This window comes from Sipha flava, unplaced genomic scaffold, assembly GCF_003268045.1.
Source record: "Sipha flava isolate LNK unplaced genomic scaffold, YSA_version1 328_pilon_pilon, whole genome shotgun sequence".
In the NCBI taxonomy this organism is placed as follows: Eukaryota; Metazoa; Arthropoda; class Insecta; order Hemiptera; family Aphididae; genus Sipha; species Sipha flava.
The window spans coordinates 80,329-104,698 of NW_020273016.1; the positions used below are offsets into that span (position 1 = coordinate 80,329).

Sequence of the window (24,370 nt, forward strand, 5' to 3'; positions counted from 1 at the left end):
TTATCAAATATAAATAATTTAATTAATTATAATTTTATTTTTTTAATACAACCAATCAATTACAACATAAAAGTCAACAATTTATTAATTCGCCTTAAATTTAAATTATTTTAAGCAATTTTTTTTTTCTAGAATTTGCATTGGCAAAGTCTGTTATAATTTTATCAATATCGGATTCTCATGTCCGTTTGTTTTCTATATTCAAAATGCTTATATTTTTCAATCGATCTAAAGATAAAGAATTACGAAGATAATTTTTTATTAATTAAAGCATAGAAAAGCTGCGTTCTGCAGACGCAACAGTTATTGGTAATGTTAAAAATAAAAGACATGCAGTTAATACATCTGGATAACTTGAATAAAAATTAATTTCAATAATGTGTGCAATTATGGATGTAATAGTAATTTAAATTATTAATTATAAATTATAATATTAAAAAACAATAGTATACATTTACATTTTAATCATTATATAAAATTATTAATTATTCAATTTATTTCCAAACTTGGGTTTAACACTTGCTCTAAAATCTAAAATTTGAGAAAAATGTCCCACATTATACAAAAACTATAAAAAATGATCTAAAAGATGAAAAATTGACTCAAAAATGTTGAAAATGTATATTAAAAAACAGAAAAATGCATTTATAGCTGAAAATGCATAAAAAGTAAAATAAAATTAGAATATTTTATTTTTTTAGAAGGAATCACGAAACAATTTTTTAGCTAGGATATTATTGTATAGAATCAAAGGAAAAAAAACCAAAAGTCATCAACATTTTTCAACAAAGTTTTCAACATCAACAAAATTTTAATTGCCTAGGAACGCACAAATGTTTAATCCAGCACTGTATATACTCGTATATCAGTGTGATCCAGCTTCTAAAAGGTCAATATGCATAAAATGAACTCCCCCGAATACTGCAAACAACCGAAGGAAAAAAGCTATGTCCATTGTTAAAGATGTGAGATTGGATAACAGCCCAGTGTGCAAGAAAAGTTACATAACATCGCCATGTTAAATTTGTGTTTCATAGAAAATATTCCCAAATAATATTTATATGATATTGCATGTGGGTTGCCTAGAAATAATGTCTCATAAGTTACTGAAAAACATTGTATACCTGTTTAAAATTTACTCAGATGCCACAAATACAAATTAACACAAATTCGATGTTATTCTACAATTGTTTTATAGAAATATATATTTATATACTTTTTCTGGGGGTTTCTACGCCTTCAATAGTTATTGGTATCAGACGACGTGTGACGACCTCGGTTGACTAGCAACTGTGAACTCTCGTATGTGTCTCGTGTACGGAGTAAAAGTTTTTCTTACTTTACTTTGGTCATCAGCTTAGCATGATGACTTCGAGGATCAACGTGAATGTGTTCTATGTGAGCGATAGCTCTCCTGGATCTTGTTTTAAAAGGATTTATGCAATCAAAACAATCAATGATAAGATTGAAGAATTAAATTTCAACTTGGAATGCAGAATGGAACGAAGGAATGATATCGATATGATTATAAAGAAATTTGACTCAATCACCGTGTGTATCATAGAAAAGGAGATAATACTACGTTTGACGAATGATAGTATAAAAATAATGGGAATGAAAAGATCACGAGGGGTAACTTTTGAATTAGTGAAGGGTGTGATGGCGCGATTAAGTTTGTTCGATGGTGTTGATGCGACGCTGTATTGTGCGACAAGGGAGATCAGTTCTGCCCACGATTCAATCGAGGAGGCCACGGATTTGCCGTCTTTCGCAACAGCATTAAATCGAGATGAAATCGAGTTAAGATTCGAAGAACGTAAAAAGAGACGAGAGGAACGTGAAAGTGGGAAATTCGATACGCCTTTAAAAGATAGAAAACAAAATACGCCAAAGACTAAGAGCATTAAAGACCAGAATACGCCACAAAAATCGAGTAAAAAACTTGATGACGCAGAAGATGTTTCGAAACAGATTGAACAACGCATAATAAGCATGGACATGGAAGATGGCTCAGATCACCCCGATAGTGGCGGAGAAACGGATGAAAACGAGGATGAAAAAGATGCTGAAATCGTGTTTAAGGTGGATGGTAATGTTGAAGCGACCTATACTTTCAAATCCTCTGAAATAACAAAAGAGGATTATTGTGAATTTTCGAAACCATCGATTGTGAATGGCAAAAAAAAAAAAAAAAAAACGTTGTCGTGTTTGAGCCGTCTACGGCTAAGTGTAGCGCTTCGCCGAGTGTTTGCGGTCGAGTTTTGTTTTTGGGTTAAAAACCAAAATGTTTGCGCACCGTCACGGAGCTATTGAACCAATTATCTCTAGCTGGCCGCGCGACACTTGCGACGTATATTGTCGGTGATTTGAACCTAAGAGAAAACAAGAACTCGGAGAGAGGAGACTACTTGTAACGTAACAACAAAAAAAAAATCGTGTGCGGTATGCTAAATAATTTGATTTATTACCCTGCTTTATAAATCATCAAACTTATAGACTAAGGTTAGTAAATATAACTTATGCGCGACCACAACCCGATCGGCAAGTACTAAACAAAATAATAATAATACCACAAAGGCGCGTCGAAGACGACGATGAATAACAATAAATAATACACAGCGTAAAACCCGTCGGTTGTATGAACAAAATAATAATAATCAAAAAGAAAAACGGGTGTACGACCTGATACGACGTTGATACTAGGATGGCTCTGTGGAGAAGGACCAGTTGTCCCAAAAACGATGTACACAATGGAAGATCGGCCGGCGTGGGCCAAACTACGTTGGACGACCAACGCTCCCGTTGTCACAGCGCAAACGAAAAACCACTACGCGTCGCGGCCAGCACGTTGTTCGAATTTTTCCTCCATTTCGCGATTTGCACCTGCCACACCAATACTCGTTCCTCAAACACGTCTTAACTCGTTAAATATTGAACGAAAAGTGTTAACATTTTGTACACATACTACTGATAATTGTAGCTACAGGATACCAGTTTTGTTTGTTAAATTGCTTCAATTGTACAAGCACTGGAGAGAAATTTCGGGAACTTTTCCGACATACTATGTATGACTCCGAATCATGGACACTAAATTCATCATGTCAACAAAGAATAGAAACATTTGAAACGTTTGCATATAGAAGAATGTTACGAATTCCATGGACCAATCATTGAACGAACATATTTATAATACAGGAACTTAAAATACAAACCCAAGACCACCTTTTGATAACAATTCAGAGCTAAATACTCAAATTTTTTGACTACTTGATACGAATAAATGATATTGAAAAGGATATTATTCAAGGAAAAATCGAAGGAAAAAGAAGCAGAAGCTATCCCATTCGCTATGTAGACCAAATTAAGACCCTCACACAAATGACAATGTCAGAAAACATCCGGAACACAGGGAACAGAGAATTCTAGAGAAATGTACCCAATAGAAAACACATATTTCCATGAAAGTCACGACGTTCGAAATCGAACAACAAAAAAGAAAAGAATGAAAATCGACACCAGTAATATTACAAGTAAAGGTAACGGTAATTGCAATGTTTTGCACCTGAAGCATATGCAGAAAAACAAGCAAGTTCGATGGTGGTGCAAGTTGAACGTCGTCGCGACCGTTCCAGGTCCCCCTCTCATGGCAGATGGTACACCAGGTTAGGTTGATGATGTCGTGATATGGTACGATCCGCGGTCTGGTGGTCGATTGGAAAGTAGACGCGGTTGTCGACGGCCTGTGTGATAATGGTCGCCGCACAGTCCGCATCAACCTACTTACTTCAGACACATCAGTCGTGCAAGCAGATATCACTTATGAACAGGCAGTTGACCGCCTGGCAGGATACTTACGTAAAGCGTGCGATAGGTGCATGCCATCCAGGGCCGCTCTTATTCGTGGTCGCAGGCTAATCCACTGGTGAAATGGCCAAAAGAGGCGCAACGTGAACCGCGCGCATTGAGCATATGCAAGAGGCAATGACCAACCAGACATCGAGGAAGCGGAACTTTCGGGACCAGGTGATTAGAGTTGGAGGCTTTACAATTCCCGTCAGAAGAAGCCTGCGGTGTCTGGGTGTGATCTTCCTAACTGGAGAGCAGTGCCAACTTTCGCGAGGCACATCCAAACGACGAGGGAAAACGAAGAACGGGAAAGGCAGCCACGACCAGAACCTTAGTTAAGATACCATACACTGTACGCGAAAAGCTAACTTTAGAGGGATAGTCCCTCTCTTTATTGTGAAGCAAAGCTTATATGGTCTATATATGTTATTCTCTAGCATTAGTAAACATAATACTTAGTCTATACTCTGTTCAAAATGAGACCGAACTCGGCGGCGACCAGTTTTCGTTCGCGACGGTCAGGCACCTCCCATACCATAGATCACGTGACTTTGGCTCCGGTCGCCTGTGCGGTCCGTGCAAAGCGCATATGCATACGCGCGTCATGCGTCGTCTATAAGAAAAATGTTCTATAAAAAAAAATGTATAGCTCGGCAGTGCCATGCCTAGCATAATCAGCTGCCGGTGCCAAGAATAATTTCTAGTGCTCTCACTCCTACCAAATATTTTTATACTTATAAAAAGTATAACATTATTGGAGAGCCGGAGACAGATTCGTCAGATTTACCTTATTTTTCACATTAAACATTTTTGTCCACATGTACAATGTACAAACACTTCTAAAGATGATACAGTATAACCTCGATAAGATGGAAATCCCAGTATGTAATGGTACACCATATATCCCCCGTACGTAATCCCATACGTGTTGCGCAGCGTGCAGTGGTTGTTTTTCTTACTAATCGCGCCCAATAATCACAGTACAATGGGAGTCCGGCGACCAAAGAACATCCAACAGATGTCGCATACGCACCATCCGGATTACACACCACGGCCGCCGGACTCAATTATCAAAATTCGCAACATTAATATATTTATTTAACCCGTTCGGGTCATAATTTACTATGTATTAGCCCTTCTAGTACCTATAATGACCATCCATAATTCTGTCGGGAGTAAAATATATATACGGGACCGAGTTGCTTAGATACAAATCTGATTTCAACGTGTGGAACTATAGGCCTTGTTATATACCCCGAGATCTGATTTAAAATCACTCTTCCCTGCTCCGAAAGCAGTTGCCGTAGTCACAACATCGAATCGGTGTCAAGCCAGTGGTAAAACCTCTCGACCTTAAGTCGACCGCGTCTATTGCCCAGTGCCACCATTCCTCGATGACACTCACGGTACACTTCTCAGTGTAAAGTCTAGAGTGTCATCTTTTTGTGATTACTGCTACTGCCTAGGGGTACAGTACCCCTCATAATTTGTTTATCGTGCCGTCGTTGTCGACCACCGCCGCGTTTTTCCCCGTAGATATCCACGGTACACGTAACAGTGTATAGTCCAGGTTATCTCGGAGCCTGCCGTCGTTGCAAACACCATCGTGATAATTGCTCATAACAATGCCTTTAATCGTGCCGTCGCTGCCGATAGCCACCACGCTCACACGTAAAAATACCCTCACAGTCTATTTTGTTCGTATATAACAGTAAATATAGTCTTTTTCGTTGAATAATAATAACCATTATATGTATTATTTTTGTAGTAATGTCCTTTTTGTTCTATGTTTTGTACAAGAGATATTACTTTTCTTGATGTGTATATTTTTTATGTGTTAATAAATGAATTGATATAACATACAAAAAAACTTATATTATTTTTGTCAACGTACACCACGCGGCCACCCCGAACGTGTGTGTGTCCGTTACAAGTATTACGGAACATTTTTTGGTCCCGTTTCAAATTACATATAATTAACTAACCCCGTCGAGACGAAAACCCCGTTATCACAGAAAAATGTCAGGGTCCCAAGCGATTCCGTCTTATCGAGGTTTTACTGTAATATATAAACAGAGAAAGAGCCTTTAACATAATTAATATGTTGAATTTTCAATAATATTACTTAAGTAGATTATAACGTTATATATAACGATATATATACGTTTGGTCATTGGCACTCGGTGCACACGCACCTCTCACACACTCCTAGGCACGGCCCTATAGCTCGGTATTGTGTGTATAGATTCCTCGTGCATTTTATAAATTCCAGGTAGGAGCTGGACATTTAGGGTGGGTGCTCTGCACATATGCCTATTATATCTATTCTCTACCTCAATCACAAGCATATGCTTAAAGGAGATAGATAATTTATTGTAAAATTTAAAAAAAATATCAATATAACATGTAAAATTTAACGAATTCAACACATTTGTGCTCCACTTTCTGTATCATCACGTGCTTGATAATACGCTCCATGATTTTTACCCGTGATTTTTTTGTATTCTTGATCGTTTTCGTACGTTTTTTTTTTAACTTTTTTCGTTTTACGAATTCACTATGGGTGATCGTATGGATATGGTTTCTGAATTGGACAACGTGGAGGAAAATCTTTCACCTAAAAGAAAAAATATTCCAGGAAAAGTGAGTAAATTATTATAAATTAATTGTTCGCGCGCGACACCAGTTTTTCGCGCCTATTGAAATGCGGCAACCGGTCTACACGATGGCGCATCGGGCGCAGAATTTTCTAAAAAGCTGTCCGCCGCCCGATCGCCGTTCTTGGGACGGCTGGCGAGACTGCGTGTCGCCTGGGTGCTGTCGTTTTTCCACCTGCATGGAGATCGGGTCTCGCGACTGTCGAGCTATAACGACCATTCTACCACAGGTGCTTGTCACGGGTGCAATCCGAACTTTCGCGAACGACGTTCCTCTTTTTTATAACGATTGGTGAAATTTTACTCGTGGTGTTGCGTACGTGTATCATTTTGTTCACGTAAGTAGTGTGAAAGGCGCGACAACAGGTATTCCCAATGCATTGGCCGAACCACGTGTGTGTCACCAGTCATCGCACGTTTGAGACGTTGGGGATCAACCAGGTGCGTCAGAAGACCATGATTATTAACATGTACAAGGACATGAAATTGAAGTCTCCAAATAAACCGTACAAGGAAATGATGGTTGAAATTTCAAATTCCACAGGTATTGGTCGCAATTCGATAGTTTCAATTATTTCCGAATACAAAAAAACCGGAACTGTTATGTCTCCTAATAAGACACGCAATAAGAAGTGTCTGTTCAATCACATTGATGATTTAGAACGTAATGCACTTCGTCAAAAAGTTCATTCCTTTTGGTTGAGGAAAGAATTACCAACCGTCGACAACATTTTGCATACGGTGAATGAAGATCCTGCCCTTCCCGATTTCAAACGCATTTCATTGTATTCCGTGATAAATAAATTGGATTTCGTCTTCACCAAGAGGAAAAGATGCAGCGTGTTGACGGAGCGAGAAGATTTGTTGGTTTGGTGTCAAAATTATTAGTACGATGTACGTAAATATATAGAAGAAGGTCGTACCGTCTACTATCTTGACGAAACGTGGCTAAATGTAGGTGATTGTGTAGACAAAGTGTGGGTCGACAATTCGGTCAAAACATGACGCTTTTAACAAAGGTCTGACAACAGATGTTACGAACCCGACTGGCAAAGGCAAACGTTTAAAAAGTACACATTGGCTCGCACAAAAATTTTGTAGATGGTGGTCTGTTATTTTTTGAATCAAAAAAAAATAGTGCAGACTACCATGAAGAAATGAATGGTGACAACTTCCACGAATGGTTTGAGTCAATTCTTTCTCGTCTTGATCCAAATTCAGTAATTGTGATGGACAATACCCCGTATCACTCGGTCAGAACAGAAAAAATCCCGACATCCAGCACAAAAAAAGAAGAAATTATATCGTGGTTAATTTCAAAAAATGTTGTCATTGACCGAAAAATGTTTAAACCACAATTACTGGCGAAGGTCAAAGAAGTAAAGAGGCAATATGGCAGTTGTCGACAACATGGCCAAAAACGGCGGGCATAATACATTGAGATTACCACCCTATCATTACGAATTGAATCCAATAGAATTGGCATGGGCAATGGTTAAGGGCTACGTCAAACAACACAATACTACATACAAAATCGATGACGTTAAAGTCCTTCTGAACACGGCAATTGAACGGGTCACTAGTGAAATTGGCAAAATTTTATTCATCATGTCAAAACAGAGGAGGATAAATTGACCCAAGTAGACGAAAATATGGATGACATTTTGGACAATTTAGAACCCTGTGTCCTCACTATAACAGGCGATACTTCCAATTCTGACGATGACGATGATGTACCTGCCGCCGAGGTCCGGTCTCATTTTGAACAGAGTATAGACATAAATACTGTCAGTACTATTTATTTAAGAAACATTTTAATTTCCAAAAAATGGCAACACTGTAAGTACACGATAATTAGTGTCACGAATATGGCCTAATCACAGCAATTGTCGCAGTAACCGAAATAACAATGCAGTGGGAGGATTATCACACGCGTATTGCCATAATTGGTTTGTTTAAATCGGGCAAATCTGCATTACAAATTTTCGCGCTCTTGGGTCCGCATAAAATGAGTGAACGATTTGTGTATCGTACCATCAAACGTTACTCTGATACTGGTGATGTTGTTGATATTGTTAAAAGTGGTCGTCCTCGTTCTGTTCGGACAAAAAAGGCGATTGAAGCCGTTCAATTGAAGCCGAATCAATCCAAATTCTTCACGGAAACAAAAAGTCGTCTCTCGAAAGATGAAAATCAACGCGCGATCGACTTCTCGCATAATTCGAGATGACTTAGGTATACATGCTCATAAGCGAAGTACAAGCCACTTGATAACAGACCGATTAAAGAGAATAAGACTCGAAAGATCAAAAAAGCTCCTACGTTCGTACGGTCGAAAAAAATTTAAACAAATTTTATTCACAGATGAAAAAATATTTACCGTTGAAGAAAAATACATCAAGCCAAATGATAGGGTATATATGCAAGGTCATCATTAGAGGCCAGAGAAAAGGTTACAGGCGTTCAACGAGGCCATAATCCTGCTCAAGTTATGGTTTGGTAGGGTGTGTCATGGCATGGTGTTACACAAATTCATTTCTGCGAGAAAGGAGTTAAAACTGGTGCAGCACGTGTTTATCAGTATAGTGTCTTAATCCCTTCAATGAAACCTCTTAGTGATTCTTTGTTCGAAGGATTTGATTGGGTTTTTCAACATGATTCCACCCCAGGCCACAAAGCAACAACAACACAAGAGTGGCTTGAAAACAATGTTTCGAATTTTATAAAGGCATCTGACTGGCCCTCTGTAAGCCCAGATTTGAACCTGTTTGATTATGGGTTATGGAGCATTTTAAAGGAGAGACCTTGTAAAAACGACACGCAAATTTGGAGTTACTAAAACGAAGTATTGTGAAGGCAGCTGCAGAAATCCCCTTGGAGACTATTCGTACACGTATTGAGCAGTGAAAGCCGGAAAGATTACGTCGTTGTATTGAAAACGAATGGGGGGCATTTTGAGTAAAATATATATGGTTCGAATTGTTATTATGTATACTTTGCAAATATATATATTTAATTTCTGTACGATGAGTTATTCTTAAGTAATATAGGTTTAAACTACTGACAGTATTTATGTCTAAACTAAGTTGGTACATTACTCCAATTGTCATATTTTTATGTTCAATTGTGGTATTGATTGTACTAAAATGTGTAACCAAGGCTACGATAGAGCAGCAAATATGTCAGGAAAATGTAAAGGCGTGCAAACTGTGATAAGAAATTTATATTTCATTGTTTTATTCTTATGTTATATTTTATAGTTCATTGAGTAGCCCATTCATTAAATTTAGCAGTTTCATCTGCATATAAGTTCAATCCGTTAGAAACTGTATGGGTATAGTGGGTAAAATGTATCATTTTTCAATTCGCCAAAACGAACTAATGTTCTTTTAGAAGCAATTATAAACAGCGATCTAAACCCTTCGACTCAAATGATCTTGTTTTAACACGAAGAGTTGAAAGATACACAGAAATCAATGATTTTGTTGAACTTTTTCCGTCTATAGCTGATGCATTAGAAGAAATACCAATTAAATTGAATGAAATTTCTTCGGTGTCTGATGCAAATATATTACTAAAATCGATGAATTCTGAGTTTTTAATTTCCCTTCAAGTTTTAAAAGTAGTTTATAATAATTATTTTGTATTAAAATATTTGTATGATATCAAAATGTAAAAAACATTAAACACTAATTATTGTATGATTTCTTCTAGGTGATATTTTCTTACAGTTTACCGCTATGTAAATGTTTACATAGATTTTGCCATAGATGCTTTACATTTATGTACTGAGTCAATTTTTCCAAATATTTATCAATCATTAAAAATATTATGTACCATACCAATATCTACATCCACTCCCAACAGATCATTTTCATGTCTGAAACAACTAAAAACCTATTTAAGAAACTCTATAACTGAAGTAAGGAGTACATATATTATTAATGTTATAACTTCGTATATAATATTTTATATAATATGATGTTATTCTCAGAATCGTCTTAACGGCTTAACATTATTAGCCGTTCATAGAGAAATCCCCATTGATGCCAAAGAAGTTCTTGATGTGATGGCTTAAAAATCAAGAAAACTTTAATAATTTTGTAGATTTAATATTTTAAATAAAATTATAATGTTATTATAATTTAATGTATGTTATTTTTAAATTTAAAAAAGGGGCGTGAGCGTTTTTCCCGCACGGCTCACCTTTTAATAAATTTTCATATCCCCCTGCCCCAATAAAAAATACTGAGAACGCCTCTGTTGATAATACATTATACTGTTGTAAATATGTAGGTTCTTTTAAAAGACAATTACAGCCACAACAGCAAATGGGGATTTTTTATCTCCATTCATTATATTTAAAGGTGTTACAGTACAAACTCATTGGACTTCTTATAAGGATTTTCCAGGTTAAATATATTTAAATATTTTATGCGTCATACCAACTTATATAGGTAATAATAACTAATTTTTTTAATTTATTTAAGACTGTGTATAGTGTTTCAAAAATGGCTATATGGAAAAACCGTTATTTTTTAACTGGTTAGAGTCAACATTTATTCCTCACATTCAAAAACTTAAAAGTAAAGATCCTACTAATAGTGGTTAGTAGTTAGTAAGTAGTAGTTTACTGTATGATGGCCACTGCTCTCATATGAGCCTAAAAATATTATATATATATTATGGATAATAATGTTAAATTAAATTAAATTAAATTTCTCTGCCATTTAATGGACAAACTTCAGCCGTTAGATAAATTAATTGTTGGTCCATTGAAGTCAACATGGGAAAAATAATTAATTTCTTTTAGTAAAAAAATGATGGATAAAGTAGTTGGTAAATAGTAGTTAAGTGTTGATAGAGTAACTAAAGGTACATTTTTTGAACTTTTTTGTAACTTATGGTATTTGACCATTAGATCATGAAAGCTGATAAGATCTTGGTTCAAAAGCACTGGTATTTTCTGTTTTGATCCTTCTACATTTCCCATATCACATTTTGATCCAATTGATTATGAAGAATACAAAAATTTAACTTCATCCAACAAATGTGTACCTAATAATATAATAGATGACATTCCAAAGTTGCCATGTGAATAAGAATATGCCGCACCATCAACGAGTTATTCAAGAGAATATATGACTATTAATAATGAATTTTTTTAACTACTACTTTCCATTTCCTTCTCTAATAAAAATGTTGAATTAAATATCTCAAAAAGGAATTGATTATTATACATTATTATATATGTAAGTAAATTATAATATGGGACACATAACTGATGTTTCTACAAAATATACCTATATAAAAACTGTTTTATTTGAAATATTATGAAGTATGCATAGACTTTACCTTAATGAATTGCTATTATGCTTTATTTTAATTTGCCTTATCAATCCATTGTGTTATAAATTGTGTTGTTTACATTTTTCCCAATAATTTATAATGTAAACATATATTTTGGAGCAAATGTAAAAACGCTCATAAAAACCATCTGAAGAAATAATTAATAAGTACTGATGATTCATTTACTTTTTCCCCAGATTTCTTTTTCTATTATAATGAATTATATACCTAATATAAGGGTAATGCTTGTGATGGGGACTAAGAATTTCAATTGAGTATATTCAGTATAGTTAATTAAACATTAACAATTATTTTAAATATTAAACATAAACTTGTGAAACAAGTTCAAACTGATATTTGTTGTAAAATAAGAAGCATATATCAAACAAAAAATGTAAAGACTACCAAACAAAAATTAAAATAATTATTCATTTGTCTAATATTTCTTTTTTTTTAAACAAGAAATCAATTATTTTAGAAATGCCATACAATTATAAAAAATATTGATACCTCAACATTATTTTTGACTTATAAATACAATTATTCTAAGATTTATTTAATTTTTTAGAAGAAAACTAACAGTTGAGGTAAATGGTATTTCATTTTCGAAGGACCAAAAATATGACTACAAAAGAAAATGTTGAATATTATTTGAAATTTTTTTAGTTTACAATAGTGATATAGTAGTCAGCACTTATTATTTGGATTTGTTTAAACATTATATACTTTATAGAGGTTCATAGAATTTAGAACTACAGATTTTATAGCAATCCGTGAGTCCTAAAATATTGGCGACCACTGCTCTATACGAACACTACAGAAAAAACAAATATGTGTACCAGGCCAGAGAGCAAAGAATGGTTATAGGGATTCCAATATCCCCCATTAAGGATGTTTTTACAAACATTTTTCTAAAATTATACCACATTCTATAAAAGTTAGTTAGGACTAACTTGAAAATTTATACATAGTTGTCTATGTTTGTTTTAACCAAGCCAATTTTCCACCTACTGTGGATTATCGTTGTAGATGCAGTTATCATGGGCCAGCACGACGCACAATAATAAAAAAAAAGATATAACAATGGTAGTATAAAAAAATAAACCAGCGGAGCTGAATAAGTTAACACTTGTATTATTATACATATCATCAGAACTCAAAAATTGATTTAAGGACTATATAAATGTACAATATAAAAACGTAGATTATAACATCCAAAAAAATAGTTATTATAAGAATAAATAATTCTATCCGTCTAAATTTACTTTCAAGAACACTGTGCGGCAAACTAAACATTTTCATCAATTTATGTCCATGAGTAATACAAAATATATTAATTTAATGTAATTTAAATCTGTATATTAAAATGTTTAAAATTAATGCAATTACAATGTATAATTGAATGAATAATGAAGCTGACAACAAACTTTTAATACTGTTCTATTTATTTAGAGATTTCATACACAAAGATTTATTCAATATTTTCTAAGTGTTTTATCTTTGTAATTTCTATCGCTGTTTTTTATAGAACAGGATAATCTCGAACCATTTCAATAAATTTTCCATCATTTACGGTAATAATCTGGATTGCATTGCAATAATGTAATTACACATAAAAGCAAATATAAAAATTCAACTTCTATAGTTGAGTTAGTGAAAAATTCACTTGTATAGTCGTCCTTATCACGCAAATGTTGCTCTCCCGGCAACTGCTACGCGATTGACGCACTTGAAAAAACAAAGACGTGCGGGAATATCCACGCGATCGAATTATTATTAAACATAAACATTGTTTTTCGAAAATTCAACTTTGGCGTGATCACGCAAACGCGTTTACCAACGTGCGATTATAAGCAACCAAGGGTTTTGGATATAAAACGTCCAATTTTTATGCTTTACGCACCGACCACGGATGATATGGCGTTCCCTGTTACTTCAACGTTCGCGACATCAATATTGTACAAAAATATTCATTTGATGTAATAAAATGGAATTCAACCATTATAATTAGAGGATCCACTTAACACAATTATATGGCCATAATATGTAACCACAAGAACAATGATGGATCAACTAAAAGACAAGATTTACAACCGTGTATTATTGAATATTACAACAAAATGTTTCCTCTATACGGTAAACTTGATCACTCGCTAGTGAATAGGTGGGCACATACGCGACACACAACTTTTTGGGTATCACAACCAGTGTCGTCGCCATGATTTTCAAGGCCCTGTGCACATTATGAACGCTGAAGCCGCGGGTCTGAATATACAATAAAATAGAAGCGCGAGGCCCTGTGCGATTGCACTTTTTGCACACCACTGATCACAACAACGCACAGTTACGAGACGAAACAGCAGGACACAACACTGACACCGACTACTAAAACACTGAAATGCGGTCTAAATTCGACGCGGTGCCCGTAGCCCGAATTTACTGCTGATAATTGGCCGATGTAGGGGACAGAGTATTTTTAGAACTTTCTAGAACGCGAGTTTCCGATTAGCGTGCGCGGACGGTAATTGTACAGCAGATAAGATTCAAACAATGAATGTGCGCACGTTTAAAATAAATAATTCTTAAGCCGGGTGTTCCCACGACTCATGTATTTGACGAATATTTATAATTGCCGAATATTCGTCTATTCGTACAAATACCCAAATATTCTGTTCCCACTCCTAGCATATTTGACGAATATTTGTTAACACTAATACTCGTACAAGTATTCAAAATTACCCCTCCAATAAACTTATAAATTCGTATTTATAGAATTGTACCACGGAAATTAATACACAAATATTCGTCACGTCGTGGGAATGCCCATCCAAATATCAATTGTGATACAATTATTATCTTTGATTCGTGTCTCTTTTACCGATAATCGGCGGGAATAAGATGAATGACGAATACCGAATGCCGAATATTCGTACAAATATATCATTTCCCACTACATGACGAGTATCCACGAATAGCGAATATTCGTCAAATACACGAGTCGTGGGAACCCGGCTTTAGATTAGATCAATTGATTAAATAGATTAAATTAGATGAACAATGTTCTCCTTGTTTTATTCGTTGAACATTTCATGCACACAATTATTATTTTATATATATATAGTTCTATGTTATTTCAACACCAGCTCCAAATAACCAAATTACTCTTGAAAAATGAATCTAGATTTCAGGTACCTGAATAAATGTTTTCCAAATAAATAAATCAATTTAGATTAAAATCACATAGGTAAAATGTACATTACAATTTAAGACGAGCATAATCAATATAATTTTAAAACTATATATAAGTGAAATAATTATAAGTTTAATTATTTTAAATTTTATTTTTTTTATTAATTTAATTGTGTCATTAAATCAAGTATTTTTATAATATCATTTAAATTTACAATTTACAATTAATATGTATACAATAATATTCATAATTTTTGGTAAGCCTATAAGTCTAGATCCGTGTCTGAATCCAAGGTATCTTCTTTGGGTTCAAGTAAAATATTCTGTGGTAGCCGTAGTCTTAATCTTAGGTTAACGGATCTTCAACCGATTTTATAATGGAGTGCTCTGTCAGATTTGTGAAATTTTTTCATGAAAGTTTTTAAATTGTTGCGTTATCCAAGCAGATAGGTATAGGTATGGTAGACCCGTATCATTTATTTTAAATAATATTACATTGTTTCAGATATTTTTGATAAATTCAATATTTTACATATTCCCTTAAGGGGATTCAAAACCGATCGTTTTTTTGACGAAAACATGCCAACTTTTGTCCATTGTACCGATGTAACTACTTTTGCGATAAGAAATCTGAAAACATATTTTTATTCGTTATGAAGTTTATTTGTGATCGATCATCGCATTTTTTTGAATTTTGGCTCTTATCCCCCCCCCCCTTACATTTGATTTAAAAACTAACAATTTTTGAATTTTTAAACAGTGAATAAACCGATTTAAAAAAAAAAATCAAAAAAATGGGATGATCGATCACAAATAAACTTCATAACGAATAAAAATATGTTTTCAGATTTCTTATCGCAAAAGTAGTTACATCGGTACAGTGGACAAAAAGTACATGCTTTCAACAAATAATCTCCGTTCGTAAGCGACGCCGTGCGCGACATTTGGTGACTTGCTCGTGTGCGTGCGGATGTGGTTCCCTCTCGCCACAAACTATTTATATCAATACGATTACGAAACATCGTTATCGACGGTCACCGGCTATTCTATGAACACGGTTCACTAAGGGTCCGAACGCACTGCGGTATTTTCGCCGTCGGGTCCGAACAGTTTTACCCGAACGGTTTTTACGTTCACACCAAACTACTATATTTAGACGGACTGCACCGCACTCGACGGTTTCGCCGTTCTCCGCCGTCGGTCGCCGCAACATGCTGCGGTTTGACGGCGCTGCCGTTGTACCGTTCGTAAAGTAAACACATTGTTTCGATGGGAAGGAACCCACTGTGACTATAGTCAACGGTTAATTTTGTAATTTTGCATATTTTTATATTTTTTTTCTAATTCACCAAATGCTTCTGCGACAGCAATCACTTTAAATAAATTGTCATAATCATTAACTCCATTCTAAATAAATTAAATGTAATATAATAAGTAGGACTATGCATTAAATTAACTAATAATTTAATTTATAACTTACATGTATTTAGGTGTTTGTGTACAAATCGTGGTACGTAGGTATAAAAAATTTAAATTTACAGTATTAGATATAGTGAAATATAGTAAATACAGTAGATCACAGACCATAGTAGTTGGTTAACCAACCACTGTACTATCAACTATCAATATTCAATTTTCTTATGGAAATTAGAAATTGATATTTAGCCAGTTTAGGCGGGAAAATTGAGTGATAACACCTATTGTATTAGCGGTAAAAAATCGCAGTGCGGTGCGGGTCGTAAAATCCGCGAACGGTAAAACCGTTCGGACCCGACGGCGAAAATACCGCAGTGCGTTTGGACCCTTACACTTACACTTATTTGTTTATTTCAAATGTATTTATAATTTTTTTAAGTTTTTATGTTTCATAAAACAATGAATTATATTAATATCATTTCCTTGTAGTATTTAGTATTATTTAATATTTATTGGTTATTAATTATTATAATAGTCGGCTAGTCTATTTTTTTTTTATAACAACAGCCACTTTTGTAAAAATGCGCGACCGCAGCAATGACACGTATAATAGGTATAAATGTATTACGTATTATGTACCTACAACGAAATATAATAGTTCAATGCGATAGCGGATACACACTATTATTATAAAATGGAAATAAAACTATAAATAACATTGTGATAATGATGTGACTATGACAAAGAGGAAGGTGGCGGTACAGGTTATGAACCGCACTCACACTAATAATCATTTACGACTAACACAAATACATCGGGCGGTGACGACGTGATTACAAATTGCCTAAATTTTACCCCTTATTAAATAAGCACTTCCAGCCCCCAGATAGTTCAGATAGTTTTGTTCTAAAAGAAAATTGTTTTATCTTATCTAGCTATTTAAATTATTTTTAATTTTATGATTTGTTTTTCTTTTCGTCTTCTATTGTTACATCCAAATGCTAAATAAGACATAATCATAATGATTTATTTAACAATGAAAAATAACTTTGCCATTATTAATTTATTATTCTTTGACTTAGTTACAAATTACAACATAAAAAATTACAAAAACAAGTATAAAAGTTATTCCAACATATTTATAGTTGCATATAACTATATCCAGTTTTATTAATTAAATTAAAAATAATTGAAATATGTAGATATTGGACTGTAAAAACTAAATTTTTTACCCTTTAGTGGTGAGAGTTATACAAAAGCTCATTTTCATATCAGAATTATCTATATACAAAACTATAATTTGTTTATCTTACCTACATATTTGTTAGTGATATTTTAGGTTTTGAAGTACCTAATTAAGAATGCTCAAAATATAGTAATCTTAAGTACTCGTACATTTCTAATTATTTATCCAAAAATTGTTAAGTCTGCTATTTACTTCTAGATTTCAACATTTCCATTATTGGTAATAATTTCTTTTCTTTAATATGTTTGACCACATTTTAATTTTATTTAGTAGGTTATTATATTGTGCCAGTGGCGGCGCGAAATATTTTCCTTCATGAGTCCTGTTAGGATTTTGCCTACCCATCTACCCACCTAAAAATAAATTTAAGAGTAGCTTGTAAAAAGAGCTCCCCCACTATTTGTTCTACATGCTACATACGCACTCGATACCCAATGGTCATTACCTCCACCCACCACCTACCCACCCATTGATTTGAGTCCAGGGACTCAAAAATCTGCCGTCACGCTGCCACTGTATTGTCCTATATTATATAGTTCAAATTTTATTATTTAAGAAGGGCCTTAATTATTTTATTAATTTTATTAATTCTTTTAATCAAATTAAACAGTATTTTTTTAGTTTTAATTTTTCTCGTTGTAAATATGAAGCTATTTAAATTTAAAAAAATGACTTGATCTTCAAAGTATTAATTTTATTTTTATTTTAGTAAATTTTTAAAAATAAATAATGATTGATTATGAAATATATTTTATTTTAATATTATAGTGGATTTATTAGCTGCTGCCAAATTAAATGATGAGGCAATCAATGAAGAACAGCCAGTCCATGGAAATAAAATGTCTAAAAAAAACAAAAAAAAGAACAAAAAACAAGATTTGGAAGATGAATCAGAAGGTAGTCTCTATCTAGTACAATTAAATTACTAAATTCTAAATTATTATGTACTTTGTAAATAGTTTTATACAAATAATTTAATAATTAATGAGATATAATTTATTAGAAAATAATGAAAAAATTGTCTGTCATTTAAAAAAATAACTTTTTCAGAAACATCTTTTGATTTTTAAATTAATTAATAATTTTAAAATATGTAGTTGGATGTTATAGACATCACTGGTAATAAATATATGTAAGATAATTTTAATTAATATAACTTATAATAGTAGGTACTTACTTCAATTTTTTTTTTTTAAATCATAAGTTATACATTTAAATTTTTAAAAGCATTTTAATAATAATTAATGTATTTAGCAAATACTTTGAAAGCTGATCAAGAAAATGAAAAATTAAATGAAGAAGAGCCACTTAATCGTGGAAATAAAGTTTCAAAAAAAAAATAAAAAAAAGAACAAGAATCAAGATAGGGAAGATGAATCTGAAGGTAGGTTTGATTTCTTTGTCATTATAAAAGTATAATAGAATAAGCCATTCAGGGATTTGAAATTCATCTGTACTCAGACAAATTCGTGTACTCAAAATCCTACAACTATTAATAATTTCTAAGTGTAGGTATAGAATTCAGTGCTTTATTTCTATAAAAACCACATTTTTAAATTAGTTATTCTTTATTTTTAGTTAAAAAATTTAAATAAATAGGTTATTTTTTATAAATAAATTAGTACATTTAACAATAAATTTTTTGTATTATAATATAATAAAACCAACTGAGTGTACACAGTCTTTTAGATGAAATAATAAAATGTGCTTCAATTGAAACCTCTTTTGGATACACTCATTTATCTACTCTTCAGATATGATATTGTGAAACTTCAATAATAGATTTATGAGTCAGGTGGTTAAGTATACGTTTTAAAGGTGTAATATTAATATTTTTATTAAAATGAGAAAATAAAAGAAAGTAATTATTTTTAGGGGCATACATAAATATACACCCTTACAATTTCCATTACACAGGGAGATTACATTAATAGTGTAAAGAGTGTTAGAATAACTCTTATTATAAACTCCATATATAGACATCACTATTGTAGTTTCAATGATCAAATAACCATGGGTGCATACCAAATATTTACACGCAAATATAAGTAATAACAAGTTATCATCGTTAAATGTAAAAGATGTAAGAAGGGTAGTCATGCGAAAGATAATCGCGAGGCCAACCAATCAAGTATAGAATAGGTAATGAAAATTAAAAACGAATGTGTTTTATGAACTTGATATTAAATTTCAAATGTATAAGTTACTTAAAACATAACCCATGTCCGAGTCAAGTGTAACGCACAAGAACAGGGTATATAGGGTAGTCCCAAATAGACCAATATTAAGATTGTTTTTAGTTTGATTGTAGGAAGTACCTTCACGCATGTTTACATAGTAAATTAAATGTTTGGACTTAGAATATTTTTATAAATGAATTGTAATTAATTTAAAGTTTAATTAATATCTTAAACATCCTATCTTCTTAACACCGAAGTTGCTGAACTTAAGGTATGCAATATTATGAAATTTTAAATTTGATTATTTATTTTAATTGTAAGCATTTTGAAATTTGTTTCATGAACTGAAAATGTAGATTCAGTTGATTTATTGGCGGCCAACAAAATAAATGCTGACGATGAAATAGATGAACCTCCACAGCCAATCCGTGGTAATAAAATTTCTAAGAAAAACAAAAAAAAGAATAAAAATCAGCAAGATTTGGAAGATAAATTTACAGGTATTATTATTATTATTTTTTATTTGTTTTAACTCTTAATTTTAAAATACACCTACAAAAATGTATGGTTTATGTGTCCAATCTTAAAACATAAATACTCATTTTGCATATAATTGAAATTTCTAAAACATAATACATCAAATAATATTTTTCATATAAGAAATTGCTGTAATTTTATAATTAAATGTTCAACTTCATATGAATTATGATAAAAAGAGATGGTAGTAAAAATATTATTTTATTCTTAATTACTTATTTATAATTGATCCATGATAAATTGTATGTAGGATAGTACCGGGAATATTCCCCATGTCAGAAAAGTTCAGGAAATATTTGTTTTAATTAAATTATCCTTCCTATTGGCTACATGACGTTCTAAAATACTAAAATTCAAATTCTATATTAATATGAAGTTAAGAAATATTTTATTATTATGTTATTTGTAACTATACAAATTAAATAACTAAAAAAATATTCATAACAATAATCCACATAATATTATTTAACTTCTTGCCAAACTTTATAATTTCACAAATGAAAAATACAATACCATTAATACCAAATATTTTAATACTGTATTTTTAAACTATTTTTAAGTACAAATTGAGTTATATTAGTAATGATCAAGGCTCGGAACTTTAGGCATTTGCATATTTGTCTAGAAAGTGCATATTGAAATTCTGATTCGATACAAATTTGATTCATAGTATGTATATTTTAGATTTAAAAAATTTTATTGCATAATTTTGCATATTTTGTTATTTTTATAGTAACAATTCGCATATTTTGGGTTTAAGAACATTTATATGCATATTTCATGGGTTTAATAAAATTTTTAAAAAAAATATATAGTTTTGTTATGTGCACCGCAGCATATTATAGTATATTATTATTATACTTATTATTAATATTATTGTTAAGTATATATATGTTAATATGTGGGGACAAATGCTGACTATGCGTTTATCCATTTTATACATACACGCCTGACCACCCGTTATCGAGCAGTCGTGTAACAACCAAGCAATTGTAAAATCGTTCTTTCTATATTATAATTTTCAGCGACTCAATAAAATAAATACTTTTAATAAAATTGTTGAATTGAGAACTTCCTCGTGGTGTTTTTTTTCTAAAGTGCGAACTTAAAAAACGTTACTGTAGTGCCGACGGACTCTACCGAGTTTACCCGATCTGGCATACAACAGTTTAATAAAAAAATATTAGATGTATAACAACCAAAATTCTAAGTTTTATATCGTTTGACAAAATATTATTTATAAATTTATTCATCAATGATTTTTATTTGTATTGCTCCGGTTCCCAATGCACTTAACAATAATATTATAATCTTTATAGTACCGAGAACTCGTAATAGTGACTACCGCCGACCGTATTTATTTTTATACAAATTTACCACTGTATTAATATTTTGTAACATAACATAAACAAATTATATAACCATAAACATAAACATTCATGAACAATTATGTGTAACCATCAGGTTATCAGCTTATACACAATATTATTTCTGTTCGTTACAATACTGCATAAATCTGCATACAAGCGTCTTCTTTGTACAGTGTACACTACAGTGACGTATATAGGTTTTCATTTCGGAGGGGCCGATTATGTATTTGACTTATGGGTGAAAGGGAAGGAGGAAGTACACTATTACGAAAAAAATTACTTTAACACTATAAGACTTCTCGACTGTCTTTACACCATCAGAGAAATAAGAAACTCAATTTTTTTTAACGATTTATTATTTTTTAAAAGTTAAAACTACATTGTAATAAACAAATTTTTTATTAGAGTCACTCAAAATTCACCACATATTTTCTTAAAAGAATAAATATATTTTATAAATATAAAAATTTTAAATTATCGCATAAGAAACATTCACAGTGTCGCGACAAATTTTTGGAAACCCCCAGCATTAAGATATATCCATATTAAAAATAACAATCTTTAACAATGGTGTTTTTCATTTCGGAGGGAGCTCAGGCCCTATCGGCCCCCTATAAATACGCCCCTGGTACACTAATCAGTAGTCGGTTTATTATTTTTTAAGCAATTATTTTCCAATTTTCTACTGCATATTATACCGCATATTTTGATGTTTTTTAATGCATATTTTAGTATTTCTTAGCGCATAAAGTTCCGAGCCTTGGTAATGATATACTAATGATATACCAAGACACCAGTTTTTCTAAATAAAATAATTTGATACATCATGTGTTAAAATAATAATCATAATATTCGGGAAAGTTGGAAAAGTAGTCTAAAAGAAAATTCCTGGGAAAATAACTTTTCCCAGGAACATTTACCGGGAACTTTTCTAACGAGACATCTCTAATTGTATGTGTTTATTAACGAACATTTTATTTTCATTATTCACATATTTTTTATTATATAGCTGATGATGTCAATACAGAAGAAAATATGATTACACCACCACCATCAGATGAAGAAGATATCAATAAACCAATAAAAGTTACAACAGGGAAATTGTCAAAAAAAAAAAACAAAAGGAAAAAAAAATTTGATTTGGAGGATGATGACGACGATACAGAATCATGTAAGTTGCTTATATATACTGATTTGTTGAGGATAATAATAAATTGCATTTAATAAAGTTGAAAATAATATTGGTCAAGTCGATCATGATTCTAATTCTGAAGATAATAAACAACCTGTCTTGGACTTCGACAATAACCAAGAAGCTGTAGAAGATGTTGATAATACTGCTTAAAAAGTTACAGAAGATAATGTTGCAACAGGTAAAGTTTTTTGAAATTAAGTTTGTCTATAGACAAACTACTTTACGTATACTTGTTCCTAATGAACTCTAATTATTAATATTATAGTACAAAGTAGAGCTCTTAAAACACGTATAACGGAATTCACGTGTCACGTGAAATACGTGTTTATCCAAAATATATATCCATTTTTACAATGGTAAAATTAGTAATTTTATGTTATACACTTGAAGTTTTAAATAAATATTATTAGTACAGTATTAAGTTAAGGATATACGTTTTTATTTTGAATTTTACACGTGACTCGTGACACGTGAATTCCGTGAATTCACGTGTATTAAGAGCTCTAATACAAAGCAGTATTTGATAAATTAGTATTTCACGATTATCGAAATACAAAATACTTGTGTTTTGTATTTGCCAAACCTTAAATTACTACTGATTTATATGCAAGTAATGATATAACTTAAAAAAAATAGTTTTTAAAGTAATAACATTAGTGAATCGACTATGGAATTACAATTATTAATATTTAACAATTAAAAATGTGTATTAAGTAAGGTAATTTCAAACATTTAATAATGAATTAGGTTTATGGGCATTACTCGATTAAATTTTGATTGTTATTTTAACAACTTATTATTATTATTTTTACTAGAACTATTTAGATGTCTAACTCTCATTAATTATAGCCTTATATGCATTTATATTGCAATATATCGATTTTATTTATCATACAAGTTTTTGATAAAAGATTTTTTTTTCTAATACTGATGTTATATTTAAGGCCAAATCATTTTCCATAGGTTTAGATTATAGTTTGAGTAATAATAACCCTCAAAAATATCATTTAGATCTCATGTTTATCATCGTCTAAACAGAAGGGTTCTATATGCTCAAAGTTTTAAAATTAAATATCTCCTTATATTATTGTTACAAGATAGTAAGACTTTGACTATCAGAAAGAGTTAATATTCCACTGTCTGGCCATATAAATTTTGTCTTATCATCATCGATATGAGGTTGTTACAATGATTGAATGATAAATGAAAAATAGCTCACTTTTTGTAACATACATACAAATTGTTATTTATTTTTCAGATAAATCTGAGGTCAATAACTTTAAAGAAAATGAAACTATAATCACCATAGAAGAAAAAAAGAAAAAGAAAAGTAAAAAGAAGAAAAAATAAAATGAAAACGTCGAGGAAGACATTACCACTGTTCC

General features: G+C 32.0%; 3 protein-coding genes across 3 annotated transcripts; all 3 read left to right on the plus strand.

Moving 5' to 3' along the window:
* Positions 1-1,365: 1,365 nt before the first annotated feature.
* Positions 1,366-3,426, plus strand: LOC112686885. The gene is made up of 2 exons (XM_025559351.1): positions 1,366-2,089; positions 3,308-3,426. The coding sequence occupies exons 1-2, from the start codon at positions 1,366-1,368 to the stop codon at positions 3,424-3,426; spliced, it is 843 nt and encodes a 280-aa protein (XP_025415136.1).
* A 5,679-nt stretch (positions 3,427-9,105) lies between these two features.
* Positions 9,106-19,052, plus strand: LOC112686886. Its single transcript, XM_025559352.1, has 3 exons — positions 9,106-9,310; positions 18,472-18,600; positions 18,958-19,052. Exons 1-3 carry the CDS (start codon positions 9,106-9,108, stop codon positions 19,044-19,046), a joined length of 423 nt encoding a protein of 140 aa, XP_025415137.1. The 3' UTR covers positions 19,047-19,052.
* Positions 19,053-19,716: 664 nt separating this feature from the next.
* LOC112686887 lies at positions 19,717-23,135 on the plus strand. Its single transcript, XM_025559353.1, has 4 exons — positions 19,717-19,720; positions 20,240-20,383; positions 22,800-22,961; positions 23,020-23,135. The coding sequence occupies exons 1-4, from the start codon at positions 19,717-19,719 to the stop codon at positions 23,133-23,135; spliced, it is 426 nt and encodes a 141-aa protein (XP_025415138.1).
* Positions 23,136-24,370: the final 1,235 nt, after the last annotated feature.

Excerpts from the sequence above, each read along its gene's own strand:
- LOC112686886 (XM_025559352.1), top strand. The coding sequence starts at position 9,106 with ATGAAACCTCTTAGTGATTCTTTGTTCGAAGGATTTGATTGGGTTTTT. Across the intron at positions 9,311-18,471 it reads CATTTTAAAGGAGAGACCTT|TGGATTTATTAGCTGCTGCC; the intron begins GTAAAAACGACA and ends TTAATATTATAG. Across the intron at positions 18,601-18,957 it reads TTTGGAAGATGAATCAGAAG|CAAATACTTTGAAAGCTGAT; the intron begins GTAGTCTCTATC and ends TAATGTATTTAG.
- LOC112686887 (XM_025559353.1), top strand. Across the intron at positions 20,384-22,799 it reads TTTGGAAGATAAATTTACAG|CTGATGATGTCAATACAGAA; the intron begins GTATTATTATTA and ends TTTATTATATAG. Across the intron at positions 22,962-23,019 it reads TGACGACGATACAGAATCAT|TTGAAAATAATATTGGTCAA; the intron begins GTAAGTTGCTTA and ends CATTTAATAAAG.
- LOC112686885 (XM_025559351.1), top strand. The coding sequence starts at position 1,366 with ATGACTTCGAGGATCAACGTGAATGTGTTCTATGTGAGCGATAGCTCT. Across the intron at positions 2,090-3,307 it reads AATCGTGTTTAAGGTGGATG|GAAAAATCGAAGGAAAAAGA; the intron begins GTAATGTTGAAG and ends ATATTATTCAAG.